The sequence below is a fragment of the Arvicola amphibius genome, chromosome 4, assembly GCF_903992535.2.
Source record: "Arvicola amphibius chromosome 4, mArvAmp1.2, whole genome shotgun sequence".
Lineage (NCBI taxonomy): Eukaryota > Metazoa > Chordata > Mammalia > Rodentia > Cricetidae > Arvicola > Arvicola amphibius.
This window is the reverse complement of record NC_052050.1, coordinates 105,910,506-105,936,362: the sequence shown is the minus strand read 5'-3', so window position 1 is coordinate 105,936,362 and position 25,857 is coordinate 105,910,506. Positions and strand designations below refer to the sequence as shown.

Sequence of the window (25,857 nt, the reverse complement as noted above, 5' to 3'; positions counted from 1 at the left end):
GGCAGTGGGTGCTGGCTGACAGCCCTTACAGCTCCAGGAAGTGTCTGCTGCAAAGGCTGTTGGGGATTTCATGTGCCAGTCACCAGCAGCCCCTTGCTAGGCTAGTCTGTGGTTACCAGTGGAAGCGCAGGGACAGGCCTCCAGCAGGTCTTTGGAGCAGCTGTGGGAGTGGATTCCCATCTGCAGCCCAGCTGCAAGCTGAGACTTGGTAGGCAAGGTGGGGACAAGTCTCCAGGCCTGCAGCTTGTTCTAGTACAGGAGCTCTCTACTGGGGGTGGAGGATTGGTGGGGCAGGTGAGGTGTCTAATACTTCATATAAACTTGGTGAGGATAAGGAAGGGGTTGGACAGAAGGAAAGCGTCAAGCTGTCGCAGCTTGGCCCTGACTCAGGTCCAGCCATTTCAGAGGAGAGCCTGGCTATGATCAGCAAGTCCATCGTGCCTGGGCAGGGACCCTAGCTACCAGAAAATGAAACTGGCCTTCCGTCTGTTTCCCACATCACTGACCTGGTCAGCTAGATTCCTAGCTAGCTGAAGACTGACTGACTCAAGGCTACAGCACTGGCTGCTCTAGCAGAGGGCCCAGGTTCCATTCCCAGCACCCACATGGTGGCTTACAACATCCGTAACTCCAGTTCCAGGGGACCAGCTTTCTCTTCTGGCCTCTACAGGCACTGCACGGATGTGGTACAAAGACACACATACAGGTAAAACACTTATGTTCATGAAAAAATATTAATCTTTAGACAGTTAGCTGTAAGACACTAAAGCAATACTTAATAAACAAACCTCATGTACCACATGCAGCTCCAGAGAGCCTCTGCCCAGAGTGACTATGGGGTGGGGGTGAGGGTGCTGGCCAGCTAACGAGTCCATTGGTTATAATCATTCAGTGACCAGCATGTAGAGGTGGAAAGACTTGACCAGAGCGAGCAGATTGCTGCTGAGGCGGACCAAGCACCCTGGGGAACATCTTCATCACCACGCACACCACCAGATGAGCTGCCAAAAGCCACGCATGTGACAGCAGTGTGACCACGAGCACACTTTCAAAGCCAGGAAGAGGGTGGAGGTGCAGAACTTGCTGGCGGGAGAACCAGGAAGTGTCCATTTGATCACAGTATCTGCAGGATGCTGCAGAGCGGAGGATGGATCATCACAGACAGCCACATGCATGTGGTGGACAAACTAAAAAACAACACACCTGCCAAAAAAACAAAACAGAAAAGCACCATGCCGGAAATTGATGCATTCTGAAAACCATCTTCTGGCCAAGCCAGCTATGGTGTCTGAGGTGTCATTCCAGGGCCGTGACCAGTGGGAGCCTTCCAGAAGCAGGGGCAGTGCATGGTGACACCTTCCACTCAGGCCATGTTGGGACAGTGAAATTTAGCTCTCACCAGAGTCCAGATGAAAATGCAGAATGGCTGTGCCCTGACGAGAGGCCCTGGACCCCACTCCTAGCACACCATGGCCTCTTCCACAAGCTCTTGCTCTTGGTACTGTCTTGCTTACCATGAAGCCCATAGAACCCTGAAGGCCCTAAAGAGTGGACATTGCTGCCAGCCTGGGGCATGGCCCTTCTGAGCTGCTCAGTGACCTAAGGCACCCCTCATCTGAAGAGTCAGGTCACAGGGCTGCACCTGGGTCCTAGGTGATGCATGGAATTCCACAATTCTCCACTGGTGGCATACTTCCAAGGGCAGGAGTAGACACGCTGCACGTTTGTCAAGGCGGCTGACAAAGCCACCTGCAGACATTTGTCCTGCTTGTCAGTGTTGTAAGGAAGGGGTAAAAAGAAGGCTTATTCGTTCAGGCTGTGCTGGGCAATGGGAGAGAGGAGACAGCACTTTACAGCTTGCAGCTCAGAACCTAACAAAGAAACTCCATATCTCAGGGCTAAGGCCAGGGAACAGGTTTGACCTTCAGGATCACAAAGTGGATTTGTCACGTCAGATCACACAGGTCTGGTGACAGCGGGGGAAAGGAGCAGCAGTTGATTAATAGTGCAGCAGAATCACAGCTTCCAGAACCTCCCACATCTCAGTCTGGACAGCCCCCCCAGCTATGCCCCCAGCCCCTCACTGGCGAATCTAGGCTGTCACTCTACCTGAACCACATCTCCAGCCCAAGAAGTTTCTAAACAACTTTCTAAATAGACACTTCTATGGGGCTGAGGGCATGGCCAGGAAGGACCCTGGCCCAGCATCAAAAAAAAAAAAAAAAAAGGCAACCAGATAGATTTATCACATAAACAGTGTCCAGAAACACTTATCCGAACTTAACAATGAGATAATAGTTCTCTAGAATACAATGGAATGCAAACCCTATGACAGCACAATTCCTCTCCAGAATGAACGGAAGCCTTGTTTCCCAGAAACCATGGTCCTAAGCAGAGGAAGGCAGAAAGGCATCCAGGCTATACAAGGCTGGGGGATCAGCCAACAGAGACATGAGTCTTCATTCTAATAAGAGAGTGAAGAGGTCAGGCATGCTAAGGGTGGCAATGCTTGCAGCAGCTGCGCAACCCTGAGCTTCAATCTGACCTGGTTCAGTGACATCATCAGACTCTCTTCACTCGCAGGAGCATCCTGCTGTAAAATGCTATTGTGGCTGGGTTCAGTGATGCACACTTGTGATCCTAGCTAGAAATGGGTTGAGGCAGAGGGATTAAAGGTTCTAAACCAGCACAGACCGCATCAAGACAGTCTCAAAGACAAAAACAAAGCAAAACAAAAAACCTGATGTGGTGGTACACAATTGGGGTCTCATCTCAGCACTCAAGGGAGCCTGAACTAGCCTGGGGTACTTGAGACTCTGTCTAAAAACAGCCAAAAAGAGGGGCTAGAGAGAGGGCTCAGTGGTTAAAAGCACTGGTCACTCTCAAAAGACCCAGCACCCACATGGCAGCTCACATCTGGCTCTAAATCCACAGCATGCACATGGTACAGACATGCACGCAGGCAAAATACCTATACACATAAAACAGAACACTATATAGAAGACAAAAACATCAGGGCTGTGGTGGCGCACGCCTTTAATCACAGCACTTGGGAGTCAGTGGCAGGCAGATATCTGTGAGTCTGAGGCCAGCCTGGTCTACAGAGTTCAGGGACACTCAGGGCTACATAGAGAAGCCTTGCCTCAAAAAAACAAACCAAATAAAAAAAAATCAACAAAAACAAACCAAAATGAAAACTTCCCTAGCAAACCAGCTGCGGATGCCCTCAAATACCTCCCCTTAGCATCTCAGCCGGTCCCCCATCTCAGCACTGATGGCATGGCGACCTCTGGATCTCCTGCGTTTTATCATTGAGCTCACCTCACTCAGACTCGGAAACATGAGCCTTCGGAGTATATTGCCAATATCACAAGCAATGTCATGGCCACCAAGCAGTGATGGAGAGGTGGCCCCAAAGTCACTTTATTAAATTGTTAAATCAGCTTGAAAGTACAGCAAGGCGTCTGCTCACTTGTTACCACCAGCAACTCTTCCACAGAAGCCACACATGTCACCCAGGCCCTATAGGCTTTCTATCAGCTTAGGGCCTAAAGAGGACGCTGGTGTCCTTCGGGCAGGACTGACTCAAGTCCTGGGGTAACTTCAGCTGCCCCAGGTGGACCCTGTCATGGGGTTGGAGGGAGCATTTGAAAGCAAGGCTTTGCTGGCCCCAGCATGGACCTGCAGCGCATAAGCAGCTGCTCCCTGTCACAGCCAGCCCTGCCCCCAGTTCATGATCATACTGATTAAGAACAATCCGTACAAATCAAACCAAAGCAACCCCTAACAAGTCAGCCTAGCAGCCAGGACAGGCTTCTGAGATTCTGGGAGAGGTGGGGTGCCAGGACAAATGAAAGATTAGGTGTGTCTTTCTCCTACAGGAGCATGACTTTGTCCTGAAATCCCAGAGCAGAGCTGGAACCATGGCTGATGAGAGTCAGGCAGCTGGGAAGTGGGCCTTCTCCACCCAGATGAACTTGAGCCTTCCGGGAAAGTCCCTGGTTTTCCGGTGAGAAACATTCTTGAAATCATCAGAACAGAAACGGAGCCTAGACAGTCAGCCAGTGAGCTCTGGGTTCTCAGGAGCCGAACAGTCTGGAAAAGTCAGGAAGGAGAACGGCCATGAGGATGGGAAGGGGATGCGTGCTGACTATCCCAGCACTCTGGAGGCCAAGAAGGTCACACACTCCAGACCAGCCTGGGCTACACAGCAAGGCACTATCTCGAGCACACTGTTGGGGGTTACATTCCACGATCATCACCTAGAATCATGTTGGGAGGTCTCATCAGTAAAGGTGCTTACTGTTAAACCTGACGGCTCAAGTTTGAGCCACAGAACAACATGGTGGAAGGCGAAAACCAACTCCTGTAAGCTCCCCTCTGATCTGCACACGTGCACTGTATAACGTGCACCCCACCCCCACACTCACATTTCACACTGTGGCCTGTCTGCCGGGGGGGGGGGGGGGGGGGGGGGGGGGGGGGGGGGGAGGCCGATTCAGATCCCTACCGCACTATCTACAAAAATCACCTCAGGGTCCTAGGACCCATAAGTCTGTGGCAGAGCTATCATAAGTTTGAGGGCAGAGGGCAGCCTGGCCTACGCAGTCAGACTCCATCCCCAAAAATTAATTAAAATCATGCCAGGCATGATGGCATACTCCTTTAATCCTAGCGCTTAGGAAGCAGAAGCAAGGTGGATCTCTGTGAGTTCCAGGCCAGCCTGGTCTACAGAGCGAGTTCCAGGCCAGCCAGGGCTACACCAGTGAGATTCTGTCTTAAAAAACCAAATAAATAAACCAAATCTAAGAGAGTGACCATAAAACAGAAGCCAATTGTGACCGTTCCTGCTGGCTTCTACCAAGGCCTTTGAGAAAGGAGTCCACAGCCTGCTGGACATGGCAGCCACCACCAAGTATAGGTTAACACAAGCAGCAGGAATGGGACAAGCATGGACAGGTGGGACCTGGAGCCCACACTCCAACCTTGTTACAAGCAGCCTGGTAGAGACCCTGCACCCTCGCAAGTCAACCAGGGGTTGGCAACATGCATCAGTGGGTGCCTGCTGCCAAGTCTGACAACCTGAGTTGGATTCCCTAGACCCACATGATGGGAAGAGAGAACCAACTCCCACAAGCTGCCCTCTGACTAAACACATGCACACACAGGCACACTGTGAGTGTGTCAGGAACACCAATGGCGTAGGTGTACGAGCACCAAGCAGGGCGGGACTCACACAATCATGCAGAGCATCATGAACACGTTCCACAGGGCGATGAAGATCCGGAAATACCGCAGGCTCAGTAAGAACTCCCGGATGTTGTCTCCTGCAAAGCCAGAAAGCATGGTTCAGAAGGCCGTCACCCTGCTCACTGCTATCCAAACTGTGGCAGTTCCTCAACAATCACTGGGGATCACCAATCCCCAGACTCTGCCTGGTGCTAGAAAAGGCATGTGACTTAAGTCTGTCTAATATTGAGTCTGTCCTGGGATTATCAGGTCCAGGTTTGCTAGACTGAGAATTTGCCAGCTCTGGGTCCACAGCACAGCATAAACCCTGCACCTGCCACCACTCTTGTTTGCTTGATTGTTTTGTTGCTTTTTTAAAATGTTGACTTTTCATTCATTTAATATTTAGATTTTTTTCAAGACAGGGTTTCTCAGTGTAGTACGAGTGGTCTGGAACTCCCTCTATAGACGGGGCTAGTCTTTATTTACTGAGATCCGCTTGCTTTTGCCTCCTGAGTGCTGGGACTAAAGGCATGTGCCACCACCATCCAGCTAAAATGTTGACCTTTTTTTTGTTTTTGTTTTTTTTTAAACATAGTAAGGCATGTTCAAGTCAGAGGACAGACTAGGGGTCAATTCTCTCCTACAGTGAGAAATCTGGGAATTGAACTCACACCATCAGGATTGGTGGCAACTGCCTTTGCTGGCTGGACTGTCTCAGTAGCCTCTGCAGGTTAGGTTTTGAGACTGGGTCTCTCAAGGGCTGAGGCTGGCTCGGAGTCTGAACTGCCTCCATACTGCCTGCTCACCCCCACCAAGTAAGACCTCAGAGGCCCATCACCTGCCCTGATTTTTAGCTGGGTTTTGTCTTGTTTTGCTTTGCTTTGTTTTTGGAGACAGAGTACCATGTAGCCCAGGCTAGCCTTGAACTCACTATGTAGCTGAGGATGACCTTGAGGTCCTGATCCTCCTCAATCTGCTGGGCGGACAGGTGTGTGCCACCATACCCAACTCACTGTTTCTATGACCCGGCAATAATTTCACCTTTCAAGTAGGGGAAAATAGCAAAAAACATATTATGTGAGACACAAAAATGACACTCAGGCATGGTGGCACCTGTATGTAACTCTAGCCCTCACCAGGTTTGCCAAGTTTGAGCATCCTGGGCTATATGAGCTCTTGCCTCAAAAAAAAAAAAAAAAAAAAAAAAAAAAAAAAAAAAAAAAAAAAAAAAAAAAAAAAAATCAAAACAACAAAGTGAGCCTAAAGACTGACTTTCTAGAAACTTCTTCCAGGTCTGAAGTCAACCATCCTCCTAGTTTCTCCAGAATCAAAATAACTGGTGATCAGGTGATCTATAGGGTGACTCCAGGGCAGCACCTGCAGGCAAGGGCTGTCTGTGAACACCTGGCAAGCAATGCAAGGTTGGAACCACTCGCAGCCACCCGCCACCCTTGTCCCACTCTTCTCACTAGTGTGGGCATTCCCACGGCACCCGCTTAGCAGCCAGCAGCACCATTTTTGTCCGTCTACAGTCCCGTCTGCTACCGCACCACTGCGACAGGGACAAAGACACTAGGAGAGATGTTTAGAAAGCACCGTGAGCAAAGCCCAAACCCTTGTAGCAGGCTGGCGGGGTGGCTCACTGGGTTAAGATGTTCATGTGCCAACCTGGTGACCAGACATCAGCTACAGCACAGTGTGTGTGTGCGCACACACGTTTCTCATAAAACAAGAAAAACTTAAGACTGCTCCTCACAAACAGGACGGGAGACTGGGCCAGGCCCTGGTTCCTCAGTTCAGACACACAGGGAAAACAAGACATGTATACCTGCCCAGAAATGCTCCAGGACAACTGGGACATATGTCTCCCAAGCCTCTTAGGCAGCCAATGAGAAGGCTCAGGTGTTGAAGGAAAGAGGCACAGGAGAAGTGACTGCAAGTGCATACGTGCAGAGGGGACCCACCCGAGGAGCTGCAAGGGCTGACTGCTGCACATGCGTGGCTCCACCCGAGGAGCTGCAAGGGCTGACTGCTGCACATGCGTGGCTCCACCCGAGGAGCTGCAAGGGCTGACTGCTACACACACGTGGCCCCGCCCTTCTATGAGAGTGCTTTGACCAATCCTGTACTGTTAGCCTGTGCACACATCCTCCTGTATGAATGGATGGCTAGGATGATAGGCCAGAGCCTGGCTCATGTGCTCATAAGCCACACGGGTAAGACGGCTTAGTGGGTAAAGGTACATGCCACCAAACCTGGAACCTGAGGTCAGTCCCTAGCACCAGGTGGACCCACAGGACAGAGAGAGAATGGACTTCTGCAGTTGTCCTCTGCATGACATCATGAGCACTCCCTCACACACAGGACATGGGTGCAGGACAGGGTAGGGCAGGAGGAACATGGCTGGAGGAGGCCACTGCCACAGCATGCGGGAGAAGGCAGAGGCTCCAGATGGGGTCCAGGTGCCCTTTATTCCAATGCTGTCACCCACAATCTGACCATTTCTGGGAGGGTAGACAGATGGGTGGGAGGGTAGCAGGATAGACAGATGGGTAGGTGGATGGGTGGATGGGAAGGTGAGTGGCTGAGAGGGTAGATGGAGGGGCAGGTGGGAAGGTGGACGGGTGGGAGGGTAGGTGGGTGGGTTGGTAGATAAGTGGGCTTCCCCAGCACACACTGAACCCTGGGCTCCATTTCCAGCACCTGACAAGCCAAGAGCAGTGACATGGACCTGCCACCCCAGCACTCAGGAAGTAGAGACAGGAGGACCAGGAGCTTGAGGCTATTTCAGGCTACAAGTAAAACTGACACCAGCCCAGGACACAGGAGACTGTGCCTCCAAAAAAGGAAGAAAAAAAGAAAAGGAAAACCCAGTTTCCAGTCCTGACTCTTGCCTCTTGCTCCTTCCAACCTCAGACTTTGTTCCACCGTGACAGCACTGGTCACCCAAAGGGCCTCTGCCACCCTCCTGTCACCCCGTGACACCCTCTGGCTGGCAATGTGGTGGGCACGGCACTCCTGCCAGCCCAAAACTTAGGAGGCTACCTGCAGCTCTACAAGACCATGTCTCAACAGTAGAAGGAAGAAGATGGAAAAGCACAGGGTGGTGAGAGAGCACAGGGCCAGCGATCAGACCATGTAGATTGGCAGGAAGCCATGCTTACCTGTGCTGGGTTCCCTCGACTCCTCCCCGAAGCCTTGTGTGTCCTTCTTTTTCCTATATGAACATAAACAGCTCTGGGTCTCCTGACCCTGTCACCCAGTGCAGAAGGCCAGAACCTACCTCCAACTTGCTGTGTGGCCTGAAGCAGTGATACACCTCTCTCAGGAACACTACTAACCAGTCTAGTCGTCACAGCTGGGTGTGCAGCCACAGACAGGGGAATCAGAGTGGTCCCAAACGCCGGTGAAAGACGTGAGGGATGAACAGAGGGTGCAGATCTTTTCTTTAATACTAATTTGTGACTGAGAGGAATGAGTGTGCCATGCTATACAGCATTTGTGTGGAGGTCAAAGGACAATCCACAGGTGTCGGGTCTCAGCTTCTACCATGCAGGCTCCGGGAATCGAACTGAGGTACTCAGGCTTGGCACCAAGCGCCTTTACCGGCTGAGTCATCTCCGGGCCTAGAGACTACAGATTTAAACAGTCAAGGCCTTGGTAGGCAGCACGGAGGCGTGGCTAGAGGGAGGACTAGAGGGGCGTGGACCACGCCCGGGGCGGGGCTAGCCGTGACCTAGGGCGTGGGCGGGGCCTGGGTGTGGGGACACCGCCCAGCGCGGCCTACTCACAGTTTAAAGTTGAGAACGGCCCCGGCGTTCATCAGCAGCGTCCTGTGGAGGGATAGTTACGGTCACTAAGGCCGCCCCCGCCCCGTCCGGCTGCCACTCTTCAGCCTCCGACACCCTCACTCTTATTACCCAAACAGCAGGATGTCTCCGATCATCCTTACAGCCGAGGAGGGTGCCAGGACCGGAAAAGGACGCCGTGAGGAAGGGCGACCAATACCGAATCAACACTGACTGAGTTCCGGATGTAGCGTGATGCCACCCATGGGGCGGAGCTTGAGGTGCGCACGCATGCTCCGTATTGCGTGCTGAGGCGTCCCCACTGTGGATTCTGCTTGGCCGCTGGCGGGGCTGCGGGTTCTGCGTCTACAAGGAAACTGAGCGCTTGAGCCCTGAGCCACCCCGGAGACGGGGTACGGGCGTTGTGAGCTCCTTGGCTGCACTCCGGCTCAGAGTGCACACAGTTGTGGGTTAGGGTGTTCCCCGTGCCTGGGCTGTTCCCACGGGTCGTGGGGAATGACGGTCCTGATCGGACAGACCTTACAGAACATGATGGATGGAGGTTCTGACCTATGGGACCTAAGGGTCCCTACCTCAGTGTACCCTATGAGACACCAGGGTCTGGGCTGGAGTCCACAGAAGAGTTCTGTGGAGCCTCTTGAGACAAGATTCTCACTGAACAAATCAAATAGGACTTGAGGGTTTGGGTTGAAGGCGCCTTGTGGGAGGCGGGGTTCTGACTTGCACATCCACGTGAAGAGACGAGCTCCTCGAGAATAAAACGTGAAATTCTTGGCTGAGGTCCGCCGAGGCGGGGATCTGATCGACAGGCATCTTGGGGATAACAGGGGTCGGGATTAGGCTAGCTCTACGGAGGAGAGACAGGGTCCTAACTAAGCTGCACAAGGACCGGAGTCCCGCTCGAGTGGGCTGGATGCAAGGAACAGACCCCGTGGCATTGCTGAACCGAGTTCTGGCAGCCCTGCAGCCCGGCGCCTTGCGCTGGGTGGCGCAGGCGGCCTCATCGCCCCTCCTCTCCCGGGGGCCGGGCCTGGGGCGGTGCCTGGCAGCGCGGCGGGCTCAGTGGCGGGGGCGCAGTCGCCCGGGCGGCTGGCGGCGGGACGCACCGGGCCAGGGGCCTGAGAGGTACCCGCCAACGCCATGGACCTGATATCAGCGCTGAGCCTGGGAGAGCTAGCGCTCAGCTTCTCACGGGTGCCGCTCTTCCCGGTTTTCGACCTTAGTTACTTCATCGTCTCCATCATTTACCTGAAGTATGAGCCAGGTGAGTAGGGGCTCCCAGGAGAGAGGTTGTCCATCCCTTGATGATGGAGGCGCGGAGGACTGATCCTGGGGCTGGATAGGGGAGGAGGCAGAGTGCTCCCACGCGCGCGCAGGTGGAGGAGGTAACCGCGGGGATGAAGGAGCTGTGCGAAGGGGGCTGCAGATGGGTAGGACGGAAGGAGAGGCGAGCGCTTGCTTAATGTAGGGAGGACAGGTGCTATGGGGTTTGGGTGGGGTTGGGATTGGGGATGGGAAAAAAGGCTAGGAGTCAGGTTAGACAAGGCTTCGTGAACTTGAACTTGGGCAAGGGGCATTGATGGTGGCGAAGGTTGCAAGCAAGAGTTGGCTTTGCCCGGGAGAGGTCAGATGTTCTGGACGTCAGCTTCCATGACCTCCCTTCACGCCCTTGGAATGACTGCCGAGTGACTATATAAGGACTGGCCATGCTGGGGGCTGCGATCAAGTTCGGGGAAAGTGACACCGGTGTCCCCTCTGTACCGCATCTCTTGGCATCCTCTTCTCTCCTCCCTTCCCGTTTGTCGGTTGGGCCAGCTCTGGCCTAGGATCCTTCCCACTTAGGGAGCTGAAGCGGTTCCAGGATAGGGCAACTTTAGGTCAGACCGCTCTCAAGAGTCACGGGAGGATAGACCCTACTTCTTTGATTTATTTATTTGTGTGTTGTAGACATGAGTGGAGGTCAGAGGACAATTTGCAGGTGTTGTTTTTCTTCATTCATCACGATGGGCCTCCCGATGGAACTCTGGTGGTCAGACTTGTGGACAGGCTCCTTTAGCCGCAGAGCTATCTCCTGCTCTCCCACCCCTCCTCCACCCATTCTGTTTAATGAGGGCAAATGTAGCTCACACTGATAATGCCAGAACTCAGGACACAGAGGCAGGGAATAGCAAAGCTAGTTCCAGGACAGCCAGGGCTGCACGGTGAGTTCTTGGCCAGTTTGACTACAGACCATCTCAAAAATAAATAAATAGACAGTGCCTCCCTGGAGTGTTCTATTTTTACACACGTTCAGCATAAGCAATTGTGTCATGTTCATCTCCCGTAGCTTTAGTTATTCTACAGAACCTGCAAGTTTGAGGGACAGGATAATTTCCTTCCAAGAAAGTGAGGGACCCTTTGAGGGTGGATGTGTAAATCAATTCTTTCTGAGATTACAAAAATAGCCTGCAGTGTTTACTTAAATATGGGGACCTTCAAGATGGCCCACAAAGTGGAAGAGGGAAAAAAGCTTAAAAAGGTGCTCCTGTTAGCTTCGCATGGGTCGTTTTCCAGCGCTTTCTTGGATGATTTTGTACACGTGTCCATACAAGCATAAATACATGCTCTTACACAAAGGGGTTGGCGGCTTATGAGGCATCCGGGTTGTGTTTTTCTTCCCTTTGCACAAACAAGAGTCTGTCTCTCCAAAAGCTGCTCTGGGGAGCCTTGGCTTTGCAAGGCAAAGTTCTCACTTGTGCTTTCGTTTGGAGAAACTGGGTTTCCCATCAGGGGAATAATTCCTGGTGGCTTCTGCTGAACCCAGCATGCCCCAAGGTCCACCATAAGGAGACGGGAGCCCCCGGAATGGGCTTAGTAAAAAAGTGTGCTTAAAATGGGGGAGGGATTCAGCTTTGTTATTTTCAACTTTTTTCATGTTTTTATTGTGTGTGTATGGAGGTGAGTGTGCCGGGATGTGCATGCGGAGGGCAGAGGACAACATGACACAGCTGTCCTCCCTTCAGTGTGGACTTGGGCGTGAGCACAAGGCTTGGCAGTAAGTATCCTTGCCCAAAGTGCCATTCACTGCCCCCTTTATTTGTATTTTAAAATCTTTTCAGTTATCATCGTCATCATTATTAACACATGTGTGTATTCATATGTGCCACAGAGATCATGGAGGGGTCAGACGACAGCTTAGTGGAATCAGCTCTCTGACATTTTTACATGGGTTCTGGGGATCACACTCAAGTGGTCACTGGGTAGCAAGTGCTATTACCTCTGAGCCCTCTTGCCAACCCCTATTTAATAAAGCGAAACTAGGGCTGCACGCCTTTAATTGCAGCACTTGAGAAGCAGAGACAGGTGGATCTCAAGATCTCTGGAGTCCAAGGCCAGCCTGATCTACAGAGTGAGTTCCAGGACAATCAAGACTACATAGAAAACCCTATCTCCAGAAAAACAAACAAGACAAAACACCAAAAAAAAAAAAAAAAAAGAAAAGAAAAGAAAAAAAAACCCCAGGGTTCACTGCATAGCCCAGCCTGGACTCAAACTCAACGATCCTCTTTCTTCAGCCTTCCCTGTGCTCGAATTCTAGATGAGATCCATGCCCATTCTTGTCTGAATATTTCTGCAGGGGTTTCACAGTAGACCATCTGTGCCGCTAGTGTAGGTAGGAGTTAGAATGTTCCAGAAGGTTTGGGATTTATTCCCTAGAACTTCGTTAGTTCCTCAATCTTAGCTGCACAGCAGATTGCTAGGGTCTTTTAAAAGTCCATTTCCACACAGGGTTTGTGGTGCACACTTTTAATGCCAGCGCCTGGGAGGCAGAGGCAGGTGGATCTCTGAGTCTGAGGCCAGACACTGTAAAATCAACCTCAACCTAGTGCAGTGTCCGCCTACTACCCCACCCACTCAAGAAGCAGAAGCAGAAAGATGGTAAGTTCAAAGCCAGCCTGGACAGCTTAGCCAGAGCCTGTCTCAAAATGAAATTGTATTAATTTTTTATTATGTATGTAGGTCAAAGGGCAATGCAGGTTTCGGGTCTCTCCTTTGACCACATGGGTCCCAGGGATTGAACTCAGGTCATAAGACCTGGTGGCAAGTGTTACCTGCTAAGCCATTTTGCTGGCTCTCAGGGGGAAAACATCTATATCTCTGTCTGTCTCTCTCTCTCTCTCTCTCTCTCTCTCTCTCTCTCTGTGTGTGTGTGTGTGTTGTTTTCATTTTTGAGACAGGGTTTCTCTGTGTAGCCCTGTAGGCCAGGCTGACATCAAACTCATAGGTCTGCCTGCTTCTGCCACTTTAAGTGCTGGGATTAAAGGCGTGTGCTACCACAGCCTGGCAAAATTAATTTTCATTTATTTGTGTGTACTCAGCATAGACGGACAGCGTAGAACCCCCGTATGGGGCTGGGAGTGTGGCTTGTTGGTGGAGCTCTTGCTGAGTGTGCAGAAGACCGTGGATTCCATCCCCAGACTCTAAAACCCAGACTGGGTTAATCAGAATACCTGCATGCTTGCATTCGAAGCCCATCCCCCCATGTTTGCTGCATGATGTCTGCCTGGAATAACTCCTTCAATATTTGGGGAACAGGATGTCGAGGGTCGAAGTAAACTAATATGTAGTGAGCCCGCAAGTCCCCAGGGACTAAGACTCATACCCAGGTTCCCGTGACTCCCAGAATAACAGATTAGGCTGCAAGAACCGCTCTTTTCACCCTTCCCTTAGGAAGTCAAGGTGGTTGATGAGCTGCCAGCAACACATACCTGTTATTTCAGCAAACAAGACTGACCCAAAGAACCTTAGTGTAGGCCAGCCTGGGCTTTTTCTCAACCAAAGATAGTGGCACATGCCTGTAATTCCAGCACTCAGGCAGAAGAAAATGTATCTCTAGATTTTAGACCAGCCTGGTGTGCACAGTGAGTTCCAGGACAGCCAGAGCTATGTAGTGAGATCCTGTCTTCACTGCCCCCCCCCCCCGCCCACCAAACAATAAAATAAAAAAGATGGTGAAGTATTCAGGAGGCAGAGATCGGGTCCTCAGGACAAGCTGGCTCCATGTGTGCAGACACACACGTGCACAAAGCCCCTGCATATGCATCATGTCGTCTCCCCATTCAAACATACATGCTCAATACACATACACATGAAACAAAAGGGACAGGTGAGGGCTTCTGAGGTGGGACCAGTCTGCTTACACTAACTCAACAGTCAAACCAGCCCCTGTGCCACCGTTTCCCCTTGCCTGTCTGTGACTTGGGCTCCCTGCCCCTGTTGTCTACAGCATGTAGTCCACTGATACGGAGATCTGGATTTGGGGTGTCTGGGGAATCTGTAAGAAGTATAAGAAGTGGTTCTATGCACTTGGAAGGCTCTAGGAGAACATGGGGGACTGGTGTTTTCTAGGTCAGGCTTTCCAGAGAGTTCTTTTGCAAGAAACCTCAGAGTGCTTAGAGATGCAGGACACTGAACCGAACCAAAACTGCCCAAGAGAGCTTGTCCCAAATACCACTCAAGGGGATGGTTTCTAGAAGCGAGGAACTAAAATAAGTCAGGGCTGCTTGTTAAAGTGAGATCTCATCCCCAGCCGCTGTGCTGGGATGAAGGTGTTCCCCCACCACATCCATCCCGCAGCGGACGGAACCCAAGGCTGGATGCCTGTTAGGAAAGCACCTCACCGGCCGAGCTGTGTCCTTGGCACCAGTCTAAGCTGGTTTTATGTAGCCCAGGCTGGACTAAACTTGCTCAACAGCTAACAGGACCTTGAACTCTTGATTCTGCTGCCTGCATCTCCCAAGTCCTGGGACTACAGACATGCCCTACAATAACAGACTGCATTGTTCTTTTAGAGCTCACCATGTAGCCCAGACTGGCCTCGAACTCATGATCATCTTGAGTCCTGCGTGTTGTGATTCCAGCCACCATGCCTGGTTCCTGTGTGGTGGCGATGGAATCCAGGGCTTCAGGCATGCTAGACCAGTTCTCTGCTCCCTGAGCTACAGCACCAATTAATAGACAAGTTTATTTTTTAAGCTGAAAAATACAAAGCTTTGGGGCTTCGGTTGTGGCTCCTGAGCTATGCTGTGCTAAGTCTGTGCAAGGAATAGTACCAACAAATGATAAAGAGGGCAATTTTTACATCCCCCACAGGCCTCCCCAACCACTAATCTTAAGGACCAGGAGACACTGGGGGGATTCTAGGCAAGGCTCCACCCCTGAGCCACACCCCTAGCCTCTCACTGGGGGATTCTAGGCAGAGGCGCTGCTGCTGGGCTATCCCTTGAGCTCACAGTGGGTGGATTTATCCAGTGTGTGAAATTTCCACCCCCCAGATATTTCAATCTCATGCTAGGTCCCAGAATATCTCTGGCATAATTGCTAAGGGTTAAGCAATTTCTTTTTGTCCTGGTAGGCAATCTTTGATAGAGCCAGGGAGCCTAGGCTTCTCCAGGTTCTGAGTGACTGAACCTGACATCTCAGCAGTGGGGAGGTTGAGGCAGGAGGATGGCAAATTAACGGCTAGCCTGTATTAAAGTGAAATATAATATCAATGAATAAAGAGGGCTGGAGCAATGGCTCAGCAAGTAGGGGTACTGGCTGCTCTTGCAAAGTATCCAGGGTCCCTTGCAACCACCCGTTATCCAGCTCCAAGGGATCTGACACCCTCCTCAGCCTCGACAGGTACTTCATTCACATGATCCACAGACACATGTACATGCAAGCACTTATACACATAAAATAAATCTTTTCAAAATAAATAAAGATGAGTTGAACCATTATATCTTGAAGGCTGTATAAGCTCACCCCTCTGCCTTTTGACAACCAAAGAAACAGGCTGGCTGGAGGCTGGTGGCAGACACTTGCTCAGGGCTGCATAGGCCTGAGTGGCAGAGTGAGGGGGTCAAGACTTTATGTAGGAGGTGCTTAAGAAGCAAAGCCTGTTAGCCCCTCCCCTTCAGCTGTCTCTAGGATGGTCCCAAAGGGCACAAGAAACACCCTGGAATAAGACTGCCCCTGGCAGCTATTTTTAGAAGCACATGCAAGTGTCTTTTCTGCAAGGCAGGAGGGAGGGCTTCAGCACCCTTGACCCTGTGGACTCACCAGCTGCTTCTGTGATTACTACTCAGGGGAAGCAGTACTTTAAATAGATGTAGGAAGGGGCATTCTTTCCCCCTCCCCTCCCCTCTCCCTCCTCTTCTGTCCCCTTTCCTCTCCCTCTTCCCTTCCCTCCTCTTTTTGGTCCCAAGTAGCTGAGATTATAAGTATATACCAAGGCACTTGATAAGGCTGGTTATGCTTTTGTGTGTTCTTGAGAGTACATGCATGTGCATGTGTGTGCAGGAGTCGGCTCATTCCTCCCACAATATGTATTCCATAATCCATCCTGGTGGGTGAGCTGTCCCCGCTGAGCCTCCTCGCCAGCTTCTGGGTCTCATGAGTTCGAAGGATCTGAATTCCGGTCCTCACAGTCGCACAGCCACTCCCCTGCCCTGTTTGCTCTCTGCGGCCATTAGTAAAAGATGGCATAATTTGCCTTGTTGTGTCCACACTGGGTGGAGTTTCTTAAAGGTTGTATTTATGTTTTGAAGTGATTTTGTTTGAAATGATTTATTTATTATATATGTGTATGTGTTTGTGCGTGTGTGCATGTGTGCGTGTGTGTGCGTGTGTGTGCGTGTGTGTGTGTGTGTGTGTGTGTGTGTGTGTGTGTGTAGAACACGTGTAGGCTCAGTGACATCTGGGGAAGTTGGTTCTCTCTACCGTGGGGTCCTGGGGACTGAACTCATCAGACTTGGAGGCGGTTGACCTCGACAGGACCGTCTCCCTGGCTCATTTCCACTGTAGTGACAATACACAGATGTCTTTGCTAACAAAGAGAAAAGAGGTTTTGGGGCTGAGGCTGTGGCTCAGTGGGAAGCCCTGTGTTCCATCCCCTGCACTGAAGGTTGGCTTGGCTCAGTTTGAAGCCTGAAAGTTTAGAAAGGCGACTCCCGTGGCAGAGGCCAGCAGGGCCACCCTGGCCAGGTTGCTTTTTTATTTCCTTTGAGACAGGGTCTAATGTACCCCATGCTAGCCTAGAATGTCCCCTGTAGCAAGGGATAACCTTAAATTTAAGATTCTTGCCAGGCAGTGGTGGTGCACACCTTTAATTCCAGTACTCAGGAGGCAGAAGCAGGCGGATAGTTCGAGGCCAACCTGGTCTACAAAAGCTAGTTCCAGGACAGGCTCCAAAGCTACAGAGAAACTGTCTTGAAAACAAACAAACAAAAACCTTAAGATTCTCCTGTTTCCCTTCCTGTGTGCTGGGATTACAGGTCTGCATCAACCACACCAAGTTTATATGGTGCTATGGGTGGAACCCAGGACTTCCAGCGTGCTAGGCAAGTGCTCTACCCACTGATCCCCAGCCCAGCTGTGCCTCTGAAACCACCACATTCTCCCAGGATGTACCTCCAGCAGGCTAGCCTTGGTACCCCAGACCTAACTGCCATGCCCTACACCCAACTCTTAATGGATCCTCACCTCTAATCCTAACACCTTGGGGACCACTTTCCCAGTCCATGACCCTTGGACCTTCTCCATGACCTTCTCCATGACCTTCTCCACCAGATGAAACTGGTCAGAAAGGGAGGGACTCTTCAGTATAAGCAGTCACACCAGGGGATACCCAATGGTGGCTCAAGGGTGTGGCTTTATGAGATGGGGATGATGTTAACATAAGGATAGAGCCTGACCTTTAACAAAGACTATGGAGATCTACAAATATTGCTATTATTTATTTATTCATTTGTTTACTTATTTGAGACAGGGTTTCTCTGTGTAGCCCTGGCTGCCTTGGAATTTACTCTATAGACCAGGCTGACCTTGAACTCACAGATCTGCCTAGCATGGACCACCATGCTAGGCTGCTTTTATTCCTTGTATGCACGGCGAGTCAGGTCTTCCCCCATGCAGGTCCTGGGATGGAACATAGCTCATCAGGCTTGGTGGCAAGCGCCTTTACCAGCTCAGTGGGCCCTGATGAGATTAAATGAGTTTTTCCTATAAACGCCTCACCCCATCTGAGACCTAAGATGGCTTCCTCAGTAGGTACTGGCTAATCGCCACTGCCTCTTCCCTACCTTGGTGGTAGAACTCACGCTCAGCTTGCAGCTGGCTTCCATCTCAGCACCTGATGAGCACAGGGGAAGCCCTGGGTTTAATCTCCAGCACCCAGAGGGTTACCAGAATTCGTATATCTTGCAGGAGCTGTGGAGCTGTCCCGGCGCCACCCGGTGGCATCCTGGCTGTGCGCCATGCTGCACTGTTTTGGGAGTTACATCCTGGCTGACTTGCTCCTCGGGGAGCCCATCATTGACTACTTCAGCAACAGCTCCAGCATCCTGCTGGCCTCCGCGGTGTGGTGAGCCCTGGAGGCCCTGGAAAGGCTGAGCCTGGGGCCAGGGAGGAGGGAGGTTAAAGGAGCAAGGGCGCCAGATGCTCCCCTGGATCTCCTGCTGGGCTCCCCTTCCTCCTGACCCTAGGTCTTCTGTCCTCAAAGGTACTTGATTTTCTTCTGTCCCTTGGACCTCTTCTACAAATGCGTCTGCTTCCTGCCTGTGAAACTCATCTTTGTGGCCATGAAGGAGGTGGTGAGGGTTCGGAAGATTGCCGTGGGCATCCACCATGCACACCACCACTACCACCACGGGTGGTTCATCATGATCGCCACTGGCTGGGTCAAAGGTAAACAGAACTATGACAAGGAAGATAAAAAAAATCCTCTCAGGAGTCCAGTGAGGCAGTTCAGTGAGGCTGTCCAGTGAGATGGTCGGTCCAGTGAGACGACCCAGTGAGATGGTCCAGTGAGATGGTCCAGTGAGACGGTCCAGTGAGATGGTCCAGTGAGACAGTCCAGTGAGACAGTCCAGTGAGATGATCCAGTGAGATGATCCAGTGAGATGATCCAGTGAGATGGTCCAGTGAGATGATCCAGTGAGATGATCCAGTGAGATGATCCAGTGAGACGATCCAGTGAGATGGTCCAGTGAGATGGTCCAGTGAGATGATCCAGTGAGACGATCCAGTGAGACGGTCCAGTGAGACGGTTCAGTGAGGTGGTCCAGTGAGATGGTCCAGTGAGATGGTCCAGTGAGATGATCCAGTGAGACGATCCAGTGAGATGGTCCAGTGAGATGGTTCAGTGAGGTGGTCCAGTGAGATGGTCCAGTGAGATGGTCCAGTAAGTTGGTCCAGTGAGATGGTCCAGTGAGGCTGTCCAGTGAGACGGCCCAGGGAGACGATCCAGGGAGACGGTTTAGTGGTAAAGAGCTTGCAGCAAAAGCCTGTTGGCCTGTTTGATTCCTGGACCCACGCAGGAGAGAACTGACTCCCACAGGTTGTTCACAGCTCACCACACGGGCACCGTGGCCCATGCACCTACACACACCATATGCAGTGACAATGAAGTTAATAATAAGGGGCAGCAAGATGGCTTAGGGGAAGAGAGCTTGATCCCCAGAAACCACACAGTGGAGGGATAGAACCAGCTCCTGAGAGTCGTTCTTGTCCTCTGACCTCCACACGTGTGTTACGGTTTGCTCATGTACATGGACACACTCCCACTACCACAAAAAGTATAAGTAATATGTAACATTTTTTTCAGACAGAGTCTCTCTTTGTAGCCCTGGCTGGCTTGGAGCTCATTATGTAGACCAGGCCGGCCTTGAACTCACAGAGATCCTCCTACCTCTGCCTCCCAAGAGCTGGCTGAAGGTGTGCACCACCACACCTAGATAAATGTAATAAAAACAATTGTAGGGGCTGGCAGGAAGGCTCAGTAGGTAACAGTGATTACTGCCAAATGAGGTGCGCTCAATCCTTGGATCCCACAGAGTGGAAGGAGAGAACTCACTTCATGGTTGTCCTCTGACCTCTGCATTAGAGCTGTGGCATGCTGACACCCATACACAAAATTAACAAATAAATAATAAAATTATAAAAAGATTTTATTAATTTTTTTCAATAAGTAAGATCACAGTGGTTAGCTGGGCGTGAGGGTGGGCTCCTGTCATCCCAGCATTTGTGATGCTGAGCCAGGGAGGATTAGGAGTCCTGGTACACAGGGAGACTCAAGACAGTCCCTTGTAGCTGGGGACACATCCAGTTGCTTCTTGCTGGTTTGCCCCGACTGCCATGCGAACCTGGGCAAGGCTTTGCTGTGAGCCTCATTTCCCCAGCTGTCAGGGATGGTCTTCCCCAGACTCAGAGACCCCTCATGAAGAGAAGGCCCTTTGTGTCCTTGGGAACTGAGGCTAGGAGAAATGGGGCGTGCGGCGGCAAGCTAGTTCAGTGGTGCCCTGCCCCACAGGCTCTGGTGTTGCCCTCCTGTCCAACCTGGAGCAGCTGCTTCGAGGAGTCTGGAAACCGGAGACCAATGAAATCCTGCACATGTCCTTGTAAGTACCCCCCTGTGGCCTCTGTCCCTCCTCACCTGGCCCAAGACACTGCTGGGGTAAGGACAGGAAGACCTTCTGCAGAGGTGATATTTGACTGGGGTTTTGAAGAGCGAGTAGGAGTTTTCTGGCTACAAGAGACTCCCCACCCAGAACCTAGCATCACTGCTAATTGTCAGGTTAGAAAGGGTGCATGACCAGGGTGCAGAACATGAGTGGAAGGAAGGGAATGGAGCGGGATGGGGACTGTGGGCAGGCAGGCCGTGTGGTGGGGGTGGGGCGAGGGAATGGTGGGTGGAGCCACATAGCGGTATGACCCTTGCAGGACCAGTGCATGGGGCCTGATACTTCTCTTTATTCCTTTATTTGTTCTTTTTTCATTTTTCTGTGTGCCTGTGTTGTGTGCACAGGTGGGGGCACATGAGTACGTGTGTGCGTGTATATGTGCAGACCTTGGGTTGTTCTAGGATCAATTACTTTCCCACCATATCTGAGGCAGGGTCTCTCAGTCAAACCCCAAGTCCCTGATATGCCCAGGCTCACTACACCATGGAGCCATCTCCCCAACCTCCAGTTTTTAGTGCTGGGGTGGGAGGGCAGCCTGCAGGTCACCTCTCCCCGACATGTGACCTCTACTCACTGTCCAGGGGTTTTACTGTCACTTCTGCCTCCTGAGCCTTTTGTATGGTGACCTCGGCTTCTGGCACCTGCCAAGCAGATGTGATCCCTGCACCCAAACCCCACAGCCACCAAGGTCACACTCTCCCCCCCAGCTCAGTGCTCAGCTGGCTTCTTCACATCCAGTCCCAGACGGTGCCTTGGAGCACCTGCATTCTGCAGGGGTCTTTACCCTCAACTGACTTAATCTAGATAATCTAGTGCCAAGAGATTTGCCTCCAGGTTGGTTTTGTTTTTGTTTTTCAAGACAGGGTTTCTCTGTGTAGCCCTGGCTGTCCTGAAACTTGCTCTGTAGACCAGGCTGGCCTCGAACTCAGAGATTCTCCTGCCTCAATGCCTCCTGAGTGTGGGATTAAAGGCGTGCACCACCACCATTGGGCTCCAGGTTGATTTTTGGGTTTTGTCAAATTGACAAGATTCAACATTACCAATCCAGGAATGATGGTGTGCTCCTTTAATCCCAGTACTTGAGAGGCAGAGGCAGGAGGATCTCTATAAGTTCCAGCCAGCCAGAGCTACACAGTGAGAACCTGTCTTGAAATAAAAGAAAAGATTCCCCATTATCAGGGTCTTTCACCCCCACCATCTATACATCCACAGTCAAGAGATGTTGGTGGACACGGGCTGGAGCGATGGCTCAGCAGTTAAGAGCACAGGCTGCTCTTCCAGAGAACCCAGGTTTGATTCCCTGCACCCACATGGTGGCTCACAGCCATTCCTAACCACATTCATGGGGAATCAGATGCTCTTTTCTGGCCTCCACAGGCTCTGCATACATATGGTTCACAGACACGCATGCAGACAAAATACCCATAAACATTAAATTAAATAAGTAAGACTTTTAAAAAGAGAAAGATTCTGGGTTCAAGAACCTGCATTGGTTCCTCTAGGGGTCACATTTATAGACAGCCAGGTGTGGCAGCACACCTGTAGCCCCAGGGCTGGTGTAAGAAGCCAGGTGCAGCAGCACACCCGTCACCTGGTGCTAGTGTAAGAAGCCAGGTGCAGTAGCACACCTGTCTCCCCGTACTGGTGTAAGAAGCCAGGTGCAGCAGCACACCTGTTGCCCAGTGCTGGTGTAAGAAGCCAGGTGCAGCAGCACACCTGTCTCCCCGTGCTGGTGTAAGAAACCAGGTGCAGTAGCACAGCCATCACCCCGTGCTGGTGTCTTAGCTCTTCTACAGTTGCTGGCACAAGACACCATGACCAAGTCACTCATTGGAGCTTAGGTTCCAGAGGACTGAATCTGTCATGGTGGGAGACCTGAGCAAGCAGGGGTGTGGCAGCAGGAGCAGGGTGCTCAGGGCTCACATCTTGAACCACAAGTAAGAAACTGAGGCGGCTAAGGCCCTTAGCTCTCAAAGCTAGCCCCAGCACTTCCTCAACAAGGCTACACTTCCTCAACCTCCCCAACAGCTCTACCACCTGGGACCAGAATGGGTACATTCTCATTCAAATTACAGCTGGGAATGCAGAGACACTGCCAGCCCACCTAGCAAAACTGGTAGACTCCAGATTGGGTGAGTGAGAGACTTTGCCTCAAAAATAAGGTGCAGGGCCTGCGAGACAGCTCAGTGGGTGAAGGAGCTTGCAGCCAAGCCTGATGACTGAGTTCAGTCCCCAGACCCTACTGGTGGAAGGAGAAACCAGCTCTCTAAAGCTGCTTACATGGGTGAGAGACAGAGATACTGGGGTGGGAGCAGGCGAAGACCGTGGGTGAGGAGGGGCAATAACTCAGCTCTGGGTGAGAGTACAGATCTGTCTGTCAAAAACGGTGGCCCTCACTTCATAATAAGAGCCTTGGAGACCCAGGAGAGAGAATGCTTTTATTTTACAACCTTGGGAAGTCAGGAGTCATCATAGAAAAAAGGCTAAGATGGCTGTCACCCTGGTTTGGTCACAGAGCTTTTCTGTTTCCCTGACCATGTGTCACCACCCCATGAATTCCTCACTGGCTGAGTTCTTCCCCCTAGCATAGCCTCAACCCCAAACTCCCCAACCTCAATGGGCCTGAGCCCCCCCCCCCCAGCTGTCTCATACCTGAGCTCAGACCATAATTCCCCAACTCAACATAAGCAGGCGCCAGCCGCCAGCCAGGAAGACGGGGCCAGTGCCTCCTGGCCAGCTGTGACTCTGCTGGGCTTTTAGTGAAGCCTGGACTGAGAATGGACCGTAGTGACCCATGTCTTACACCCCCAGCCCCACCAAAGCCAGCCTGTATGGAGCTATTCTGTTCACCCTGCAGCAGACGCGCTGGCTCCCCGTCTCCAAGGCCAGCCTCATCTTCGTCTTCACCATGTTCATGGTGTCATGTAAGGTAAGTCCCTGGGATGGGACACTCCCGAGAATTTCATCGGGAGGTTGAGGGATAAGGGTTGAGGAAGAGAATGGGCCTTGCAGGTGGGGGTGGAGGTGCTGCTCCCCTGTATGAGAGACCGCGGGAACAGGAAGCTGAAAGCCGCTGTGATGGAAGCACCCAGAAGGAACTTGGGCCTTCCCTGTCTTTCTGCCAGAGAATGTTGCCCCTAGCTCCCAAGCATAGAAGATCCTGCCTAGGGATGGTCCAGCCCTGGAGAGGACCGAAGCCCTGGAAAGGGTGTGAGTCCTGCTGTGGAGGGGGCAGGAGGATCAACATGAGTTTAAGGCCAGCCTGGGCTATGTAGTGGGTTCCAGACTAGCTAGGGTTGCATAGTGACATTCTGCCTCAAAAAGCAGAACAAACCCCCGCAGGCCCTATGGCAGGGAAGAGGGCCCAGGATGAGGAACTCAAGGCCATTTTCAGCTACACAGCAAGTTTGGGACCTGCCTGGGCTATATAAGACCCTGCCTCAAAATACAACACAAACTAAAAGCAAACAAGCAAAGACAAGCAAGTGGGGAAAGAGGTTGAAGAGAGAGGATGGAAGGGTGTGAGGGAAGACAGGAGGGAGAGAGAATGACGCTCAGAGTTCTCGAGTGTGACGTCCAAGACATTGGGAGTGGAGTGTGGTAGCATGGGGGTGTGGGGTGGGGTACTGTGAGGGACTCTTCCCAACTTCAGATGATTGACACCTTCTGTGCTCCCACATGAGGGAAGGCAATGCTTATCTCTTGTGTTCAGACTTGGCTGTACAATGAACAGGGTGCTAGCCTGGGCTACATGGTACCCTAACTCCACACCAACAACACCCAAGTGTGGGTGTTGGGAGGTCCTGTTTGGGTGGGTGACCACTGGTTGCAGCATCCCTGGAAGTTGGGGCTCACGAGCTTGGAGGTATGGGAAGCCAGAGGGATGGGGCAGGCCCACCCCCTTCACTGCTCCTTTGTCCGCACCCTCCCTTGTGTTTCTTGGGCTCCCTTTAGGTGTTCCTGACGGCCACGCACTCCCACGGTTCTCCGTTTGATGTCCTGGAGGGTTACATCTGCCCGGTGCTGTTTGGGGCAGCTTGGGGAAGTGACCATCACCATGACAACCATGGAGCACCACATGGCGGAGGCTTAGGCACCCAGCACGCAGGCCTGCCTGCCAAGGCCAGGGAGGAGCTGAGTGAAGGCTCCAGGAAGAAGAAGACCAAGAAGGCCGATTAAGGAGCAGCCCCAGGCATCCACGGGATGTTGGGGAGAAGGGTGTGGACTCAGGGAACCTCAGAACTTAGGGGCATACAGAACTCAAGAGATCCCCTCCACCAGCCTCTACTTCCCTATCCACAGTTTGGAGCCATCAGCTGCTCACAGGGCTGATGCGGGGCTGAGATGCGAGGGTAGAGGAGTTGGGTAGGGGTGAGAAGCCCTGCTTTCTGCTAGACCCTGTCATGACATCACAGCCTTCGGGGTCACGCAATCTTCACGGTGCCAGCCGCCGAAGCCCTGGCCAGTAGACTCTTGGTTTTCTTTCTTTGTTCTTTCAAAATATATCTTGTAACCAAAAAGCCACATGGAGCCTCCGTTAGCCAAGTTCCTCCCGAGGACATGCTGGGTGCCCTGTCCTTTCCAACCAGGGCCTCCCTGCAATTTTATGACTCCTTCTGGGCGTCTTGGGGCACTTACCTCCTCTGAGCCTCCTGCTTCCTCTCAGTAGCGTGGAGATCCCAGGTCTTCCTGTGTCCAGAGGGCAGAGAATGTCAAGTTTCCTAAGCAGCATGCTGTGGCCAGGGAGCCTGCGTGAAGGACGGCGCCGTATGCTTTGTACGTTAGGCCTAGGCTGTTTGTGTTTGGGCCCAGAAGGTCTCACACGTTACTCCACTGAGCAGACAGATCCAGGGCTAACGGGAAGCAAAGCTCGAGTCTCCAGCCTTGAGCACTCATAACTGGGCCCTGGGCACAGCAGGTGTTCCTCATGCCAAGCAGCATCGTTCATTCATTCAGTCATTCAACAAACATGGATCCACACCTGCGCCGTGTACAGTGTTGTGCTGCTGCTGGGGTGGAGTGGGCCTTATACAGGGCAAGGCTGTGGTAGCCAAAGTCACCAGGACATCTGGGAGAGGTGAGAGTGGGGCACGGCTGGGCTCAGGCTTCTGGATACCCTTTCTGTGAGAAAGCGCCTTCTCATGGCATTGCCCGGAGGTAGGGTAGGACCTGAGCCTGGAAGCTTTCGGGTTTCACCCTCCTGGTGTCAATCAAAGCTCGGTGTGAGTGGTCAGACAATAAATGTGTGAGTGAACCAAGCTCTTTTGCTTTATTCGACCTCAAGATGTAGGGATGCCATGCGGTCTGTTCTTAGGGACACCGGGGCCTCTGGG

General features: G+C 52.0%; 2 protein-coding genes across 3 annotated transcripts; one reads left to right on the top strand and one right to left on the bottom strand.

Moving 5' to 3' along the window:
* Positions 1 to 3,396: 3,396 nt before the first annotated feature.
* Smim7 (small integral membrane protein 7) lies at positions 3,397 to 9,272 on the bottom strand. Of its 2 annotated transcripts, XM_038327505.2 has the most exons (5): positions 9,153 to 9,268; positions 9,024 to 9,065; positions 8,397 to 8,449; positions 5,237 to 5,327; positions 3,397 to 4,095 (listed from the first exon to the last, which is right to left on the bottom strand). In XM_038327505.2, the coding sequence occupies exons 1-5, from the start codon at positions 9,176 to 9,178 to the stop codon at positions 4,080 to 4,082; spliced, it is 228 nt and encodes a 75-aa protein (XP_038183433.1). In that variant the 5' UTR covers positions 9,179 to 9,268; the 3' UTR covers positions 3,397 to 4,079. The 2 variants fall into 2 exon arrangements, with proteins under 2 accessions (XP_038183433.1, XP_038183432.1); XM_038327504.2 differs by lacking the exon at positions 8,397 to 8,449 and having other exon boundaries at positions 9,153 to 9,272.
* Positions 9,273 to 10,065: 793 nt separating this feature from the next.
* Tmem38a (transmembrane protein 38A) lies at positions 10,066 to 25,048 on the top strand. Its single transcript, XM_038327502.1, has 6 exons — positions 10,066 to 10,305; positions 18,270 to 18,426; positions 18,565 to 18,749; positions 20,374 to 20,461; positions 23,336 to 23,453; positions 24,479 to 25,048. The coding sequence occupies exons 1-6, from the start codon at positions 10,182 to 10,184 to the stop codon at positions 24,701 to 24,703; spliced, it is 897 nt and encodes a 298-aa protein (XP_038183430.1). The 5' UTR covers positions 10,066 to 10,181; the 3' UTR covers positions 24,704 to 25,048.
* Positions 25,049 to 25,857: the final 809 nt, after the last annotated feature.

What these genes read in the sequence shown, in the direction of transcription:
- Smim7 (XM_038327504.2), bottom strand. Translation starts at nt 9,178, where the DNA reads ATGATCGGAGACATCCTGCTGTTTGG. An exon ending in GCCGTTCTCAACTTTAAACT is followed by an intron (nt 5,328 to 9,023) that starts GTGAGTAGGCCG and finishes CTGGCTTTGCAG; the next exon opens with GAGACAACATCCGGGAGTTC. An exon ending in ATGATGCTCTGCATGATTGT is followed by an intron (nt 4,096 to 5,236) that starts GTGAGTCCCGCC and finishes TGACTTTTCCAG; the next exon opens with ACTGTTCGGCTCCTGAGAAC.
- Tmem38a (XM_038327502.1), top strand. Translation starts at nt 10,182, where the DNA reads ATGGACCTGATATCAGCGCTGAGCCTGGGAGAGCTAGCGCTCAGCTTC. An exon ending in CGCCACTGGCTGGGTCAAAG is followed by an intron (nt 18,750 to 20,373) that starts GTAAACAGAACT and finishes CCTGCCCCACAG; the next exon opens with GCTCTGGTGTTGCCCTCCTG. An exon ending in TGTTCATGGTGTCATGTAAG is followed by an intron (nt 23,454 to 24,478) that starts GTAAGTCCCTGG and finishes GGCTCCCTTTAG; the next exon opens with GTGTTCCTGACGGCCACGCA.